At 45.0% G+C, this 14,888-nt stretch overlaps 1 protein-coding gene across 1 annotated transcript; it reads right to left on the bottom strand.

The window, feature by feature from the left end:
• Positions 1-931: 931 nt before the first annotated feature.
• Positions 932-2,134, bottom strand: LOC132382756 (ATP-sensitive inward rectifier potassium channel 11-like). Its single transcript, XM_059953215.1, has one exon. It carries the CDS (start codon positions 2,132-2,134, stop codon positions 932-934), a length of 1,203 nt encoding a protein of 400 aa, XP_059809198.1.
• Positions 2,135-14,888: the final 12,754 nt, after the last annotated feature.

Raw genomic sequence — 14,888 nt, 5'->3', positions numbered from 1 at the left:
GTTTGGCTAGGGGTGTCAATAGCAAAGTACATTCCTGGCACCTAGGGTTGCTTGTTCAGTCTAAAAGTTTCCTATATGCACAAGATGTTCCCAGAGATCCGAAGACACACTACAACAAAAATTGAAAAAGGTAAGCAGAACTCGGATCCACGGCACCCACTACGTCATTATGTGCCAGTTTCCCAAACTCGAGGAAAAGCTTTGCTACAGTGGAGGAACTACCACACGGAACATCCCCCTAAACATACAGGATTGGCCTCGGGCGACAAACAGAAGCCAGAACCCCACTGAACAGTGCAAGACCCCACAGAAATTTTGCCAGACGGGGCACTGCTTGACAGACGGAAGGGGTGCACTCTCAACAGAGCGAGAGCAGGAGTTTGTAGGACGGGAGACAACATAGTGAAGTGGGGTCTGAAGACCAGCGAATCCTGTGAGTGTGGCGAAAGGGTGCAGAACATCGAACACGTCCTGCGCAACTGCCCACTCTCACCTGATTTTGCTGACACTGACCTGCTCAACAACAACCAAACAACACCAGAGTGGCTGGCCGTCTGGTGCAACAAGATATGATGATGACCCCTCCTTCTTGAGGCCCAGAGCCCTCAAACGCTCTTCATATGACAAGCTTTTCAATCCTGGAATCATTGTCACGAACCTCCTTTGAACCCTCTCCAGTGTCAGCACATCCTTCCAGATAAGGGGCCCAAAACTGTTCACAGCACTCCAAGCTTTATAACGCCTCCAAGGTTGCATCCTTGCTTCTATATTCTAATCTCCTGAAATGAATGCTGAGTGTTGATTTCAGCTCCAGTCTTTAATGCTCAGCAGGGACAGGATGGGCCAAATGGACAGTTTTGTGCTATATGACTCTATAAACGTTCAACACGTATGTGGAAGAAGGTTTTGTGGTGCAAAGGCTCTTGACAAACTACAGGTCTGACAAACAGTCGACCGACTGAAATTGCACAGATGACTTTACGCCCAATGGTGATAAGTTAATGATTTCCGAGGAGCTCCTTCTGCGTAGAGCACTCCGCTGATGCTTTGGCCCATTGACCCTGCTCTCACTTCTCCCCTGCCTCTCTCGCGCCATCGCGCTGTACGGGGGCATGTTAGTCTTCACTGTGTTGCCAAACTTGGAATAGTCAACTGCGTACCTGCCCTCTTCCTCAGTCACGATGGGCACAAACCTATGGCCCCAGAGTATCTCTTCCGGCAGGTAGGAGGTACGTGCTTGGGTAGTGATGCCAGTGGTCTCCACTACACCTTCAAGCAGGACCACCACCTCAAGATCTTCTTGCTGGAGATCAGACTCAGACAGATCATACAGTGGGCTCTTCTTGTCAATGGTGTGGCTTATGATAAGGGGGGAAACTAGGAAGATGGCGTTGGTGTGCACCGAGTTCTCAACCTGGATGTCGATCTGGGAGATGGGGATCACCTCCCCCTCCTGCGTGGTGGTCTTCTTGACCAGCTGCATTCGGATGGTCGCGCTGATGATCATGCTTTTCCTCAGGTCACCCACCCGGAACATGAAGCAGAGCCTACCGTTCCTCTGTGCTATAACCGCGTGCTTGCTGAAGATGATGGTCTCCGCCCTGCGGTTGGCCTGGGCGGTCTTCATGAAGATGCAGCCCAGCATGACGGCGTTGACGATGAGGCCCGTTATGTTCTGGATGATGAGGATGGTGATGGCCAACGGGCACTCCTCGGTCACCATCCTGCCGCCAAACCCGATGGTCACCTGCACCTCAATGGAGAAGAGGAAGGCGGAGGTGAAAGACTTGATGCTGGTGATGCAGGGCACGGCCCCCTCCTGCCCAGAGTCCAAGTCGCCATGAGCAAAGGCAATCAGCCACCAGAGCATGGCAAACACGATCCAGCTGCACAGGAAGGCCATGGTGAAGATCACCAACGTGTACGGCCACTTAAAGTCCACCAGGGTGGTGAAAACGTCTTGAAGGAAGCGCCCCTGCTCGCGGATGTTCTTGTGGGCCACATTGCAGCCTCCGTTCTTTGAGACGAAGCGGGCCTTTCTCGACCTGGTGCAGTATCGGGGCTGTGATAGGTTGTCCTCTACTAATCTGGTCAGCAGGTACTCGTCTGGGATGATCCCCTTCCTCGCCAGCATCGTGGGTGTAGGTAACTACCTGTGGGGCCATTTAGAAACAGGAAGAAAGTGTTAGGCTCTTTTCCAAGTTGACGCACTTCTATATTATCCTTAGTGGACTACAGCCTTGGAACATCGCTACAACAACTTGTACCCAATCATATTTTAGGCTTCAATTTCTTTTTTTTTGGCTGCTGATTGGTTATTCATGAATTATTTTTCTGCCCTTTGTCAAGTTTATTATTGCACAGTGAGGTACAGCTACAAGGGATAAAACTACCTTTCAACAGCATCACAGGTACATGGGTTCCGATAACAACACCTTGGACACAAGTATAAATTGTACATTGTTGTGACGTAAATAAAGCCACCAGAGAGACACTGAAGCTAGTGGATATAAAAGTGTTTATTCAACAAAAGCAAGCAACAGGCATCATAATTCGAGACACTCTTGGAAGATGAGGCCCGTTCGACCCAACAGGACATTACATTTTTATATGCTAAAGATCAAAGGCAACAGCAGGCCAATGTATCTACAATGCTTCCTTTAAATTACATATAGTTTTCAAATGCCTCCTTCTTAGCACCAACACTCCAGACACCCGAAAATGAATCAGAAACATAAGAAAATCTGCAGATGCTGGAAATCCAAGGCAACACACACAAAATGCTGGAGGAAGTCAGTAGGCCAGGCAACATGAATGGAGAAGAGTTAACAGTTGATATTTCGGGCCAAGACCCCAAAAGGAAAGTTAATTGCCACCGACTCTCAGCCACATTCTTGTTTCTGCAAGCATCTGAGTTTTTAATAGTCCAGAACTGCATTTTTAAACTCAATCTGCCATCCACATTCAAATCTGAAGATTGGTTTCTACTGAAATTAATATCTGCTATATAGCCCAACTCTAGAATATGACCCAACCTATCGCACTGAAGGAAAACAAAACTGCTAAACAAGGAAGTGCGAAGATGCGCAGAATCAGAGACAAGTCTATCGTGATGCAGGAGATGGTCAGCTGTTGGAGAAGAATTAGGTCTGATCAGTTCAAGAGCCTGTCGGTAAATCTCATCTAAATATTGAACATCTGAATCAATATTGACATTGAAAATCTGTTTGGTGACTGTAGTATGGAGCAGATTGATGATGGCGCTAAATAGCTACTCCTTTGCTTGCATCTTCAGAAACAGCTCTATTATCTATCTTTATTTTTCCCTTTCAGGGTTCTTTTGAAGACCCTGACTTGGAAGTTACACGGTAACTGCGGTTCTTCGCGGGAATGGGACCCGCTCTCAGGGTTTCATGACCGGCTGTTGTCGTTCGGCCTAAGAGTCCGGCTCGGGTTCAGAAGCCTGGGATCTCAGGGCTCTGGAGGCGGGCAGATCGAGGGTCGGTGTCGCTACAGGAGACCCGTGTGTCGTCAGGGGAGTCGGGATATCTCCGGCCGTGTGCCCAGATCTTTGAGCACGGAGCACGAAAAGAAGTGACGTAACAGAGTTTTAATATCGTAAACCAGTGAGTTGTTTGTTTTGTCTCCCCGCTCGCTGTGAAACGGAGACATCACTTTCTGCCTTATTTGGGAGGGAGAGCCTGTGGTATGTCAAATACCGGGTGAAACGCGAAGTCTTTGGGGTAACTGCAAGTCAGTCTTTGCTGTTGCTCTGCTCATGCTCGAGTGTTCTGTGGCGGGTGCCGATGCTTTTTTTTGCTGGTGGGGGGGGCGGGGGATTTTTGCTTGCTGCTGCTTGCGGGAGGGAGGGGGTCTTTGGGCTTCTAACATTTAACTGTCGTTCATTTGGGGCACTCCTCTTTTTGTGGATGGTTGTGAAGAAAAGCATTTCAGAATGTAGATTGTATATGTTTCTGTGAGATTAAATTGTACTCTTGAAACCTTTTTGAAATATTCTCAATGCAGTACTGAGGGAGTGCCACACTGTTAAATTCCGGTGACTTTAAACTATTATCCAAGCGGTGGCCTTTTGACCTGTAAGACTAGGGTTGTGCAAGTTGGTTCAAGAACCTGAATGTTTTAGGAGAGTGTCTTTCTCACTGCTGTTTAATGAATCAGACTCAGGTTATTCAGGCAAGTATTAACATGCAGGTCAATATTCCCCACTCAGGGTTGTGGACTGGGATCAAGGAAACAAAATCTAATAGGGCCCCTTCTCCTTCCACTTCTCCCATTGTCCATTCTCCTATCAGCTCTTTACCTCTTCCACCTATCACCTCCCAGCTTCTTACTTCATAGAGCAACACACACCCAAAATGCTGGAGGAACTCAGCACGTCAGGCATCATCTAAGAGGAGAAATAAGGAGTCAATGTGATGAAGGATCTCGGCCCAAAACACAGACTCTTTATTCCTTTCCATAGATGCTGGCTGACCTGCTGAGTTCCTCCAGCACTTTGTGCGTTAACTGTCACCTGCTTGCATTCTTCCTCCCTACCATCTTACTCAGTCCTCCATCCGCTTTCTTCTCCAGTCCTGATGAAGGGTCTCAGCCCGAAACATCGACAGTTTATTCCCCTCCATAGTGGCTGCCTGACCTTCTGAGTTCCACCAGCATTTTGCGTGCGTTGCTTAGGATTTCCAGTGTCTGCAAAATTGTAGTCTTCAAAACATAAGTGGATTAGCTTTTCAATTCCATGAGCAGAAAACCACAACTATGAGCCCTGCTTTCAACGCTGGAGGGTTACACTGGATACCACTGAAGGAGAGAAGACAAGTCTTCACTGGTGCCTTTGATCACCTAGAAATTCTGTCATCAGGGAAGCGAACTACATTCAAATAGCGCCTCCTGGGGTGGGGAAGGAGAAAGGAAAGATGAGAGCAAAGTTCACACATTTTAATAGCATTTTCCCCATCCTCAGGACACCCCAGAACATCGGTTGAGTAATTTAATAATTTCATAGAACATATACAGTGCCTTGAAAAAGTACTCCACCCCCACAACTAGTTTCACATTTAACTATCTCATTTTCTAAATTTAATATATTGAAGCAGGATTTTTTTGAGCTAATCTATAAAACATTATGGATTACATCAAGTCAAAAGAAAAATTCTAAAACCTGTCAATAATTTAGCAAGAATTAAAAATCAAACTTGAGGCTGAAAAAAAAATCACTTCCTTTGTAATTACTAATATCCCCTCAGGTACAATACTGTAAATTACCTTACCAACTCAACCAGTTGGTTGATGCAGAAATCGGAGGATCACCATTTTCAATGAAAACCCCCTCTCAACGGTATAGTCAATTTTTAACAGGCCAAACCAAAGCGTAGACAAAAGATTTTTTACAGACAAGTCAGGGAAATGAGTTTCAGTCAACGTTTCGGGCTGAGACCCTTCCTCAGGACTGCATTAAGGACAGCAGAAAGTTAAATTGTTGGTGCATGTTCGATCAGTTTATAGTTCAGAGTTAAAAGAGCACTTGCAGATCATTCTAGCTCTGGACAAAGACACTTGCACAATTTGTATAGTCCTGATAGAGGGACACAAGCATGAAGCATTGGCCATTAATGCTGCCTGACTTGCCGAGTTCCTCCAGCATTGTGTGTGAGATGCTCTGGATTTCCACATCTGCAGAATCTTGTTTGTTCCCATTCTTGTTTATAAAGTCATAGGAAAGTACAACACAGAAACAGGCCCTTCAGCCCATTGAGTCCGTGCCAAACAATTTAAACTGCCTACTCCTATCGACCTGCACCAGGACCATAACCCTCCATACCCCTACCACCCATGTACCTATCCAAACTTCTCTTAAATGTTGAAATCAAGCTTGCATGCACCATTTGCTCTGACAGCTCGCCCCACACTCTCAAGACCCTCTGAGTGAAGAAATTCCCCTCAAACCTTTCACCCTTAACCCATGACCCCTGGTTGTACTCCCACCCAACCTCAGTGAGAAAAGCTTGCTTGCACTGTTGTCTCGTACGGCAGGTGCTTTTCTTGTCACACTTCCAATCGGCTTTTATCAAGCCACACCTTCTGCTTGTGGTCGCATTGGTGGACCGCGACAAAGACGTCTCAGATCTTGCTGACAGGGTACGTTTGGACCAGGTGGAGGACGTGCTGGGTTGGGGAACCACGGGGGGCTAGCTGGGGTTCGTCAGGCACCCCATCAGTGTAATGTTTGCGCTGTTTGGGCAGGTTGACTTCCGAGTCTATTTGCAGCTCTCCAGCTTTTTCTCGTGAGGAGCGAGATGGGGTCGCCAATCAAATCTCCACTGGCAGTGGGGTTGTTGGTGTGCCTGTATTGGCACCATTCAGTGTCTTCGTCAAAGCAGTCGAGGTTTATCAAATTATGGTAAGGGTTTTGGGAGTTGAGTCGGGAAGTTGGAGGAGCTTACAAACGGGATATGCCTGTAGGATTTTGCTGAAGCTGCTCGTCCCTGGATCTCCAGGGGTGCTATTCCATTCATTATCGGGAGCCTTTGGACAGGTGAGGGTTTTAGGGCTTCTGAGATTATTCTCATAGAATTATGGAGGCATGTATTGCTAACGTTTGTGTGAGCACTTCTCTCCCAGGAGGGTGCGTAATATTTGGCGAGAGGGAAACAGAGCTAGGCCGGATGTTCGTAGGACTGACTAGTTAGCACCCTGTCTGGATTTTAGTTCCTGTGCAACACTTTGAAGTGGATCTTTTACGAGAGAGTTCGATCTAGTGTGACTCCGAAGAAATTAAGAACCTGGTGGCATGGTGCGAAGACAATAACCTATCCCTCAATGTCAGCAAGACAAAGGAATTGTCCCGCTCCCCCTCTCCCACACAAGCAGCGGGAAAGCACCAGTCCCGCCCCGACTCGTTCCAGGGAAAACATCCGCAAAACCCCCCTCCCCCCCCCGCCAGAGAGACACTGACCTAGACTCCGTCCCGACACGCCGACGCCTCCGACAGGCTCCCTCTCACCCGACACGGGTGGGACAAAAGCAGGTCAAAAGCTTTAAGTTACTCAGGGTGAATATCACAAATGACCTGACTTGGTCTAACCAAGCAGAGTCCACTGCCAAGAAGGCCCACCAGCGCCTTTACTTCCTGAGAAAGCTGAAAAAATTTGGCCTGTCCCCCAAAACCCTCACTAATTTTTATAGGTGAACCGTAGAAAGCATTCTTCTAGGGTGCATCACAACCTGGTATGGAAGTTGTCTTGTCCAAGACTGGAAGAAGCTGAAGAAGATCATGAACATAGCCCAGCACATCACATAAACCAATCTTCCATCCTTGGACTCACTTTATACCTGTCAGAGCAGTGCTGCCAGGATAATCAAGGACACGACCCACCCAGCCAACACACTTTTTGTCCCTCTTCCCTCCAGGAGAAGGTTCAAGAGCATGAAGATTCATACGGCCAGATTTAGGAACAGCTTCTTGCCAACTGTGATAAGACTGCTGAACGGATCCTGACCCGGATCTGGGCCGTACCTTCCAAATATCTGGACCTGACTTGCACTACCTTACTTTCCCTTTTCTATTTTCTAATTATGATTTATAATTTAAATTTTTATTATACTTACTTCGATTTGTACTTCAGGGAGCGCGAAATGCAGAATTGCTGTGATTGTATGGTCTAGTATCAATTGTTTGGTGACAATAAAGTAAGTAAGTACGTACTTTAGGTGTGAATCAGTGGGTAGCTGTCTGTCATTTAGTTTGATGTCAAGTTTAAGTTTGGTTAATCGGTTGTCCAGATAAAATACACAAGTTACTGTTTTGTTGACATTCATATTTTGAGAGGTAGGTGGATAGGGAGTTGATATCTTGGGGAAGGTTTTTTTCACCTCAATTATTCGACATCATTCAATTCAAAAGATTATGGCCAAGTTATCAGCGCATCCAAGTTTAGGGTAATAGTAAACAAATTTGCTATCTATATATCCCTCTAAAGGATTCCGGCCCAAAACGTCAACTGTATTCTTTTCCTAGATGCTGCCTGACCTGTCAAGTTCCTCCAGCATTTTGTGTGTTGCTCTGGATTTCGAGCATCTGCAGATTTTCTCTTGTTTATATATCCCTCATACTCTTCAAGATCCTGTCCAAACTAATTTCTACTCTTTTCTCATTCTCTGTAATTTCTAATATCACATTCCTCCTAATCCTACTGCACCCACACTCAGAATCAGAATCAGGTTTATTATCACTGACATGGAATTTGCTGTCTTGTGACAGCCATACAATTCAGGCTTTACAAATTACAACTAAAGTAAATAAACCATGGGAAAAAAGAGGAATAACGAGGTAGGGTTCGTGGGAAGGACACCTCATTCTTCATCTGGGTGTGTTGGTGTTTCAGTCTGCAGAACTCAATAATATTAAGTTCTCCAATTCCAGGTTCCTTGTGACTGCAGATGCTGGAATCGGGAACAGAGTTCCTCCAGCAGGTTGTTTGTTGCTTCAGATAACCTGCTCTATCTTTCTTTCTGCCTGCCTGCCATCCTTTTGTTTTTTTTCCATTTGGCCTGATTCCTTTAGGTTGTTTTAGCTGGGTGAGATAGTGGCAATAAGCTCCCACTGCCTATTAAATGCTCCTAACTAACATCTCAAATAGCCTCCAGACAACCAAGACCAGCTCCTGACTTTTACGTGTGGCTTAGCTACTAAGCCCAGCAGAACTGTTTCTACTGACAGAAGGGATAAAAGCGGGTTACCGGTGCCTCAAAACCAGTCACTTGGGCAGATGGCGCTCATCAGCCACGGCCGGCAGCTCATCTAGAGAGGGAAAACTCTGATCTCAAACCCCTGCTGCCTTGCGGCTACACCCACTCATAGGGGAGGCTTTGGGAATAAACCCCGAGGAAAAATCCAGAGTTGGAGTCCTTAAGGCAGTCCTACACCAAGTTCAACACTGACTGGCAACTCCTGGTGCCAAACTGAATCAGTCTCTGCTGTTTCTTCAGATTCATTAGCTCTGTGGAGAGGGGGAGCCTGCTCTCCATATTGTACTACTCTTGCTTGCATAGACTACTAGGACACAGCTTCCATGGTTGACCCCAATTAACAGAGGGACTACTAATTAACCTGAATCGGGACACTGGTTGAAGGATAATGAATCAGAATTCTGCTTATTATCACTGACATACGTCATGAAATTTGTTTTGAACTCTTTCCCTCCACCCCCAACCCACTCTCACGCAAAACATTATGAAGTCCTTCACAATTGCTGTAGAGAGCAGGTTTAATTTAACTCACTTGGAAAGACAGCACCACCTTGTGTTAACGTCTCTGGAGTGGGACTCAATCCTGTGATGATCTGACTCAGACGAGAGCTGGCCAATGAGAGGAACATTCAACGGCGCAGACACAGGCTACAAGCGTCCATCAACATTCGCCCTAATTGCTTTTTTTTTAAAAAAATACAGTTGTGCAGGCCAATCATTGCTCTGAGCAGGAATACGAGTATGATTATAACTGTGCGGCACTTTAAATGTTTTATATGCACAATATAAATATGTAGAAATGAAAACTGAAAAAACCACACTGCAACTTTATCTATTAATTGAAGGGTATAATAAAATACAGAACAAAGAAAATCTTTCATATTTCATCTCAGGGTTGTATACTGCATACATACTTTGATAATAAGTGTACTTTGAATCCGTGCTGACCTGATCTTCTTCCTCACCCCATCTACCTGCAGCTGGACCAATGTTTCCTCTAAGGCATTTACACACACATACACGCACACCTTTTGCTACTAGTGCACAAAGGAATTTAAACTGCGCACAAAAGGTTGTCACCCTCTACCTCGTTGGCATGCTAAGTATATTTCACGATCGTGCACACTCAAATATTTCCTTTTCCGGTTTCTGATGTGGACAGGGTTGACAACATGGAGTTTGCGATGATTCGCCTGCAGATTTTAGAATTGGTTTATTTATACTGTTTTTAATTAAAGAAATTATTGATTCATTATGTCAAACTGCAAAGGGTGTAAAGTGCAGAAGAACTGCAAGCTCATTTAAAACAGAATGGTTTAATGAAACAATAGAAGCTGCTACACCGAAAGCTCATGAGGTCAGGAACGTGCAGCATCGAGAAATATTTATATACAGAACAGAAACTGGTGTTACCTGCGTGTATTGTCACGATGCAAAAGTTGCCAGTGTAGCTTCAAGTTTCCTTCCACTTAAAAATTCAGTGTGTTGTCGTCATTGGGCAAAAGAATTGCATAACACAAGAGATTTTTGTGCACGCTGGTCATTATAAATTAGTGGGAATGTTGAGCTAGGCCATATATATATAAACATCTCTCTTCCAGGGACCTCTCCATGCTCCTCTCAAATGTTACAATTGAACCTACATCAGCCACTCTACTAGTGGCACATCTATACGCAAACCACCTTCTGAGAGAAGTTCCCCCTCAGATTCCTCTTGAAAATTTCACCTTTCACCCCAAACCCACACTCAGTGGCCACTTCATTAGGGTACACCCACTCGTTAATGCAAATATATAACCAGCCAATCATGTGGCAGCAAGCCAATTCATAAAACCACGCAGACATGGTCAAGGGGTTTAGTCCTTCAGACCAAACATCAGAATGGGTAAGAAATGTGATCTAAGTGACTTTGACCATGGAATGATGGTTGGTGCAAAGACGAGGTGGTTTGAGTATCTGAGAAACTGCTGATTTCCTGGGATTTTCACGCAGAGCCTGTAGAGCAGGTGTTCCCAACCTGGGGTCTACAAACCCCTCAGTTAATAGCATAATGCCAGGAGGTATTAACCCCTTCATTAATACCCTGTGGCATAAAAAAAGTTGGGGAACCCTGCTCTAAAGTTTACAGAGAATGGTATGAGTAACGAAAAGAAAACCATCAGGTGGTGCTGATGCGGCCTCCTCTACATCAGCGAGATCTGTCGTAAATTGGGAGCCTGCTTCGTCGAGCTCCTCTGCACCAAACACAACAAGCAGAATTTCCCAATGCCTAAACATTTCAGTTCCGATCCCCATTTCCTCAGGATGGAGGAGCCACAACGTATACTCCGTCTGGGTAGCCTCCAACCTGACAGCACGAATATAGATTCCTCCTTCCAGTAGAAAAGAATTTCTCTTCCCCCCTCCCCTCTTATCTATTCCCCACTCTGGCCTCCTACCTCTTCTCACCTGCCTATCACCTTCCCTTTCTCCTCTGGCCCACTCTCCGCTCCTCTCAGATGCCTTCCTCTCCAGCCCTTTACCTTTCCCACCCACCTGGCTTCACCCATCACCTTCTAGCTTGTCCTCCTTTCCCCCCCCCCCCACTCCCCACCCTTTTTTATTCTGGCATTTTCCCACTTCGTTTCCAGTCCCGAGAGTCTCGGCCCAAAACGCCAATTGTTTATTCATTTCCATAGATGCTGCCTGACCTGCTGAGTTCCTCCAGCATTTTTTTGTGCGTTGCCATGTACTCAGTATCCCAATTCATGAAGATCAATATGCTAAAAGCTCTCTTTATGACCCTATCTACCGGTGACGCTGAATCACACATCCACATCACCACACACTCCTCTATCTCCTTTTGTGTTGTCAGAAATCTGCAAATAATTGAAGAGCCAATAATCGATCTCTGGGAAAATCCCTTAGTTATATCTCTCCAGCTTGAGAAGAATTTACATGTTCCAAATCCTTCTTTTCTATGTGATAGCCAGTTTTAAAATCAATACTAATGCCCTTTCTCCAATACCTTGGGCTCTTAACCTATGCAACAGCCTCATGTAGCATCTTTCAACTGCTTTTTGGAAATAAATTCATTGGCCACGTTGTTAGATACCTCCTGTGGCCACCAAGTGTATGGTCTTGGTCTTCTGCTGCTGTAGCCCATCCACGTCAAGGTTCGATGTTTTGTGCATTCAGAGATGCTCTTCTGCACACCACTGTTGTGACACGTGGTTACTTGAATTACTGTCACCTTCCTATCAGATTGAACCAATCTGGTCATTCTTCTTTGACCTCTCCCATTAACAAAGCATTCTCACCCACAGAACTGCTACTGACTGGATCATTATTTTTTTAAACTTAACAACTATCTACACGATGAAGTGCTTTGAGAGATTGGTCATTGCCCGAATCAACTCCTGCCTCAGCAAGGACCTGGACCCGCCACGATTTGCCCATCACCACAATAGGTCTATGGCAGATGCAATCACAATGGCTCCTCACATGGCCTTAGATCACCTGTACAATATAAACCCATATCAGGATGCTGCTCATTGACTATAGTTTAGTGACTGACACCATCATTCCTACAGGTCTCATCGATAACTTGGTCTCTGAAACTCCCTCGGCAATTGGATTCTCAGCTTCCTAACCAGAAGACCACAATCTGTGAAGATTGTTATTAATATCTCCTCCTTGCTGACGATCAATTCTGCCCCACCTCAGGGATGAGTGCTTAGCCCACTGCTCTACTTCCATGACTCTCGCTAGGCATAGCTCAAGTGCCATCTATAAATTTTCTGATTGTTGGCAGAACTTCAGACAGAAACAAGAGGGCGTACAGGAGCGAGATATACCAGCTAATTGAGTGGCATTGCAGCAACAATCTTACATTCAACATCAGTAAGACCAAAGAGCTGACTGTGGACTTCAGAAAGGGTAGGACGAGGATCATGAACCAATCCTCACAGGGATCAGAAGAGGCGAAAGTGAGCAGTTTCAAGTTCCTGGGTGTCAAGATCTCTGAGGATCTAACCTGGTTTCAACCTGTAAAGACAAGGCAGCAGCAATATTTCATTAGGAGTCTGAGGAGATTTGGTTTGTCACCCAAGACACTAGCAAACTTCTAAAGATGTACCATGGAGAGCATTCTGACCACCTGCAGCACCATTTGGTATTGGGGGGGGGGGGGGGGTGTGGCTACTGCACAGGATCGAAAGAAGTGGCATAAAGTTGTGAAATTAATCAGCTCCATTTTGGTTACTAGCCTCCATAGTATCCAAGACATCTTCAAGGAGCGGTGTTTCAAAAGGCAGCGTCCATCATTAAGGACCCCCACCACCCAGGACATGCCCTATTCTCATTATTGCCATCAGGATGGAGATACAGAAGCCAAAGGCACACACAAACTCAGCAATTCAGGAACAATTTCTTCCCCTCTGCAATCTGGTTCCTGAATGGGCATTGAACCCATGAATACTACCTCATTTTTATTATTTCTGTTTTTGCAGTATATTAATTTAACTATTTGATATACATATTTATGTACTCACTGTAATTGATAATTAATTTTTGATTTTCTTAAGAAATAATTTTTTAAAAATTCTCTATTTAATCATGTACTGTTACCGCTAAGTTAAGAAATTGCATGACATATGCTGGTGATATTAAACCTGATGCTGGTTCTCTTTAAAACTCCTAGAGCAAGGGTTTCCAACTTTTCTTATTGCATGGATCCCCACCATGAGCTGAGGGGTCTGTGGAACCCCAGCTCTCGAGACTGTTGTGTGTAAAAATCCCAGGAGATCAGCCATCTGGCACCAACAATCTTTCCACGGGCAAAGTAATTTTGATCACATTTCTTCCCTATTCTGATTATTGATCTGAACATCTGAACCTCTTGACCATGTCTGCATGCTTTTATTATCCCGATCCAACTTGGGTAACTCCACTTTCCTAGTGTCATAGATTTAAGATAGTAGGTTTCATCCTGTGCTGTTCATCCTCAGACTTAGGCCATGAGACACAGGAGCAGGATTAGGCCAATTTATTATCCCCCCCCCCCACCAACCCCATTCTCCTGCTTTATCCCCTGTAACCCTTGACCTCTTTATTAATCAAGAACCCATCAACCTCCGCTTCAAATATACCCAATGACTTGACCTCCTCAGCAACCTGTGGTAATGAATTCCATAGATTCACCACTATCTGGTTAAAGAAATTCCTCCTCATCTCTGTTGCAAGGGGGATGTCCTTGTATTCTGAAGTTGGGCCCTCTGGTCCTAGACTCTCCTACTAATGGAAACATCCTTTCACATCCAGGCCTTTCAATATTCTGTAGGTTTAATTGAGCTGTCCCTCTCATGCCCAGAAACACTGAAGTTCACTTAGATCTTCATCATATCAGGGATCTTTAACTACACAATCAGTTCTTATTTCTCAAAACTCATCAGCAAATCCAATATAGACAGTTCCCGGATATGCAAGTTGGTTGTCCGTTAGTTTCAATGATGATGTAGGAACTTTTTGAAGTGGAAAAGCCATTGCACTGGGACAGTGCCCCCCTCTCGATCTCAGAAGCCCCTATTCCAGTGGTACTGGTGATCATCACAACTGGAGATCTCATTGGTTGCAGAGGATGGACATGACGTAGGTCCCATCATATATGGAAGCAAGAAGCAATCTGACAGAATCCACAAATTCTTTTTCTTTGCCATCCTTACAAGGTTGGTTCGTCCAGTCAATCTGTAGATTAAAATCTTCCATGACAACTGCAGGTCTTTGATAGAGGCTGGATTAGATACATTGGTTATATCCAAAGGGAAAATAATGGCTGGAGTCACTTAGCACTTAAATGCAAGCGGGTTTATTAAAAAAAAACAATCTTACAAAAGATGAGCAAATATAACGAAAAGCAAACTGCCAATGTTTACAAAAAGATCTCTTCCAGCCAACACCATAATAGCTCCATACTATTTTGTCCAGTGTGAACTCTTGCCAGTCCCAATCTGTCTCTCCCACTGAGAGCGATGAGCCCTGTTAATTAGGCACCAGGACATGCCACCTTTAATTACACACACAGTTAACTTAAGACTACACATGAATTAGACTATGCTGCACCCCACAACATAGTTACAATCATA

This window comes from Hypanus sabinus, chromosome 29, assembly GCF_030144855.1.
Source record: "Hypanus sabinus isolate sHypSab1 chromosome 29, sHypSab1.hap1, whole genome shotgun sequence".
Lineage (NCBI taxonomy): Eukaryota > Metazoa > Chordata > Chondrichthyes > Myliobatiformes > Dasyatidae > Hypanus > Hypanus sabinus.
This window is presented reverse-complemented; position numbering and strand designations above follow the sequence as displayed.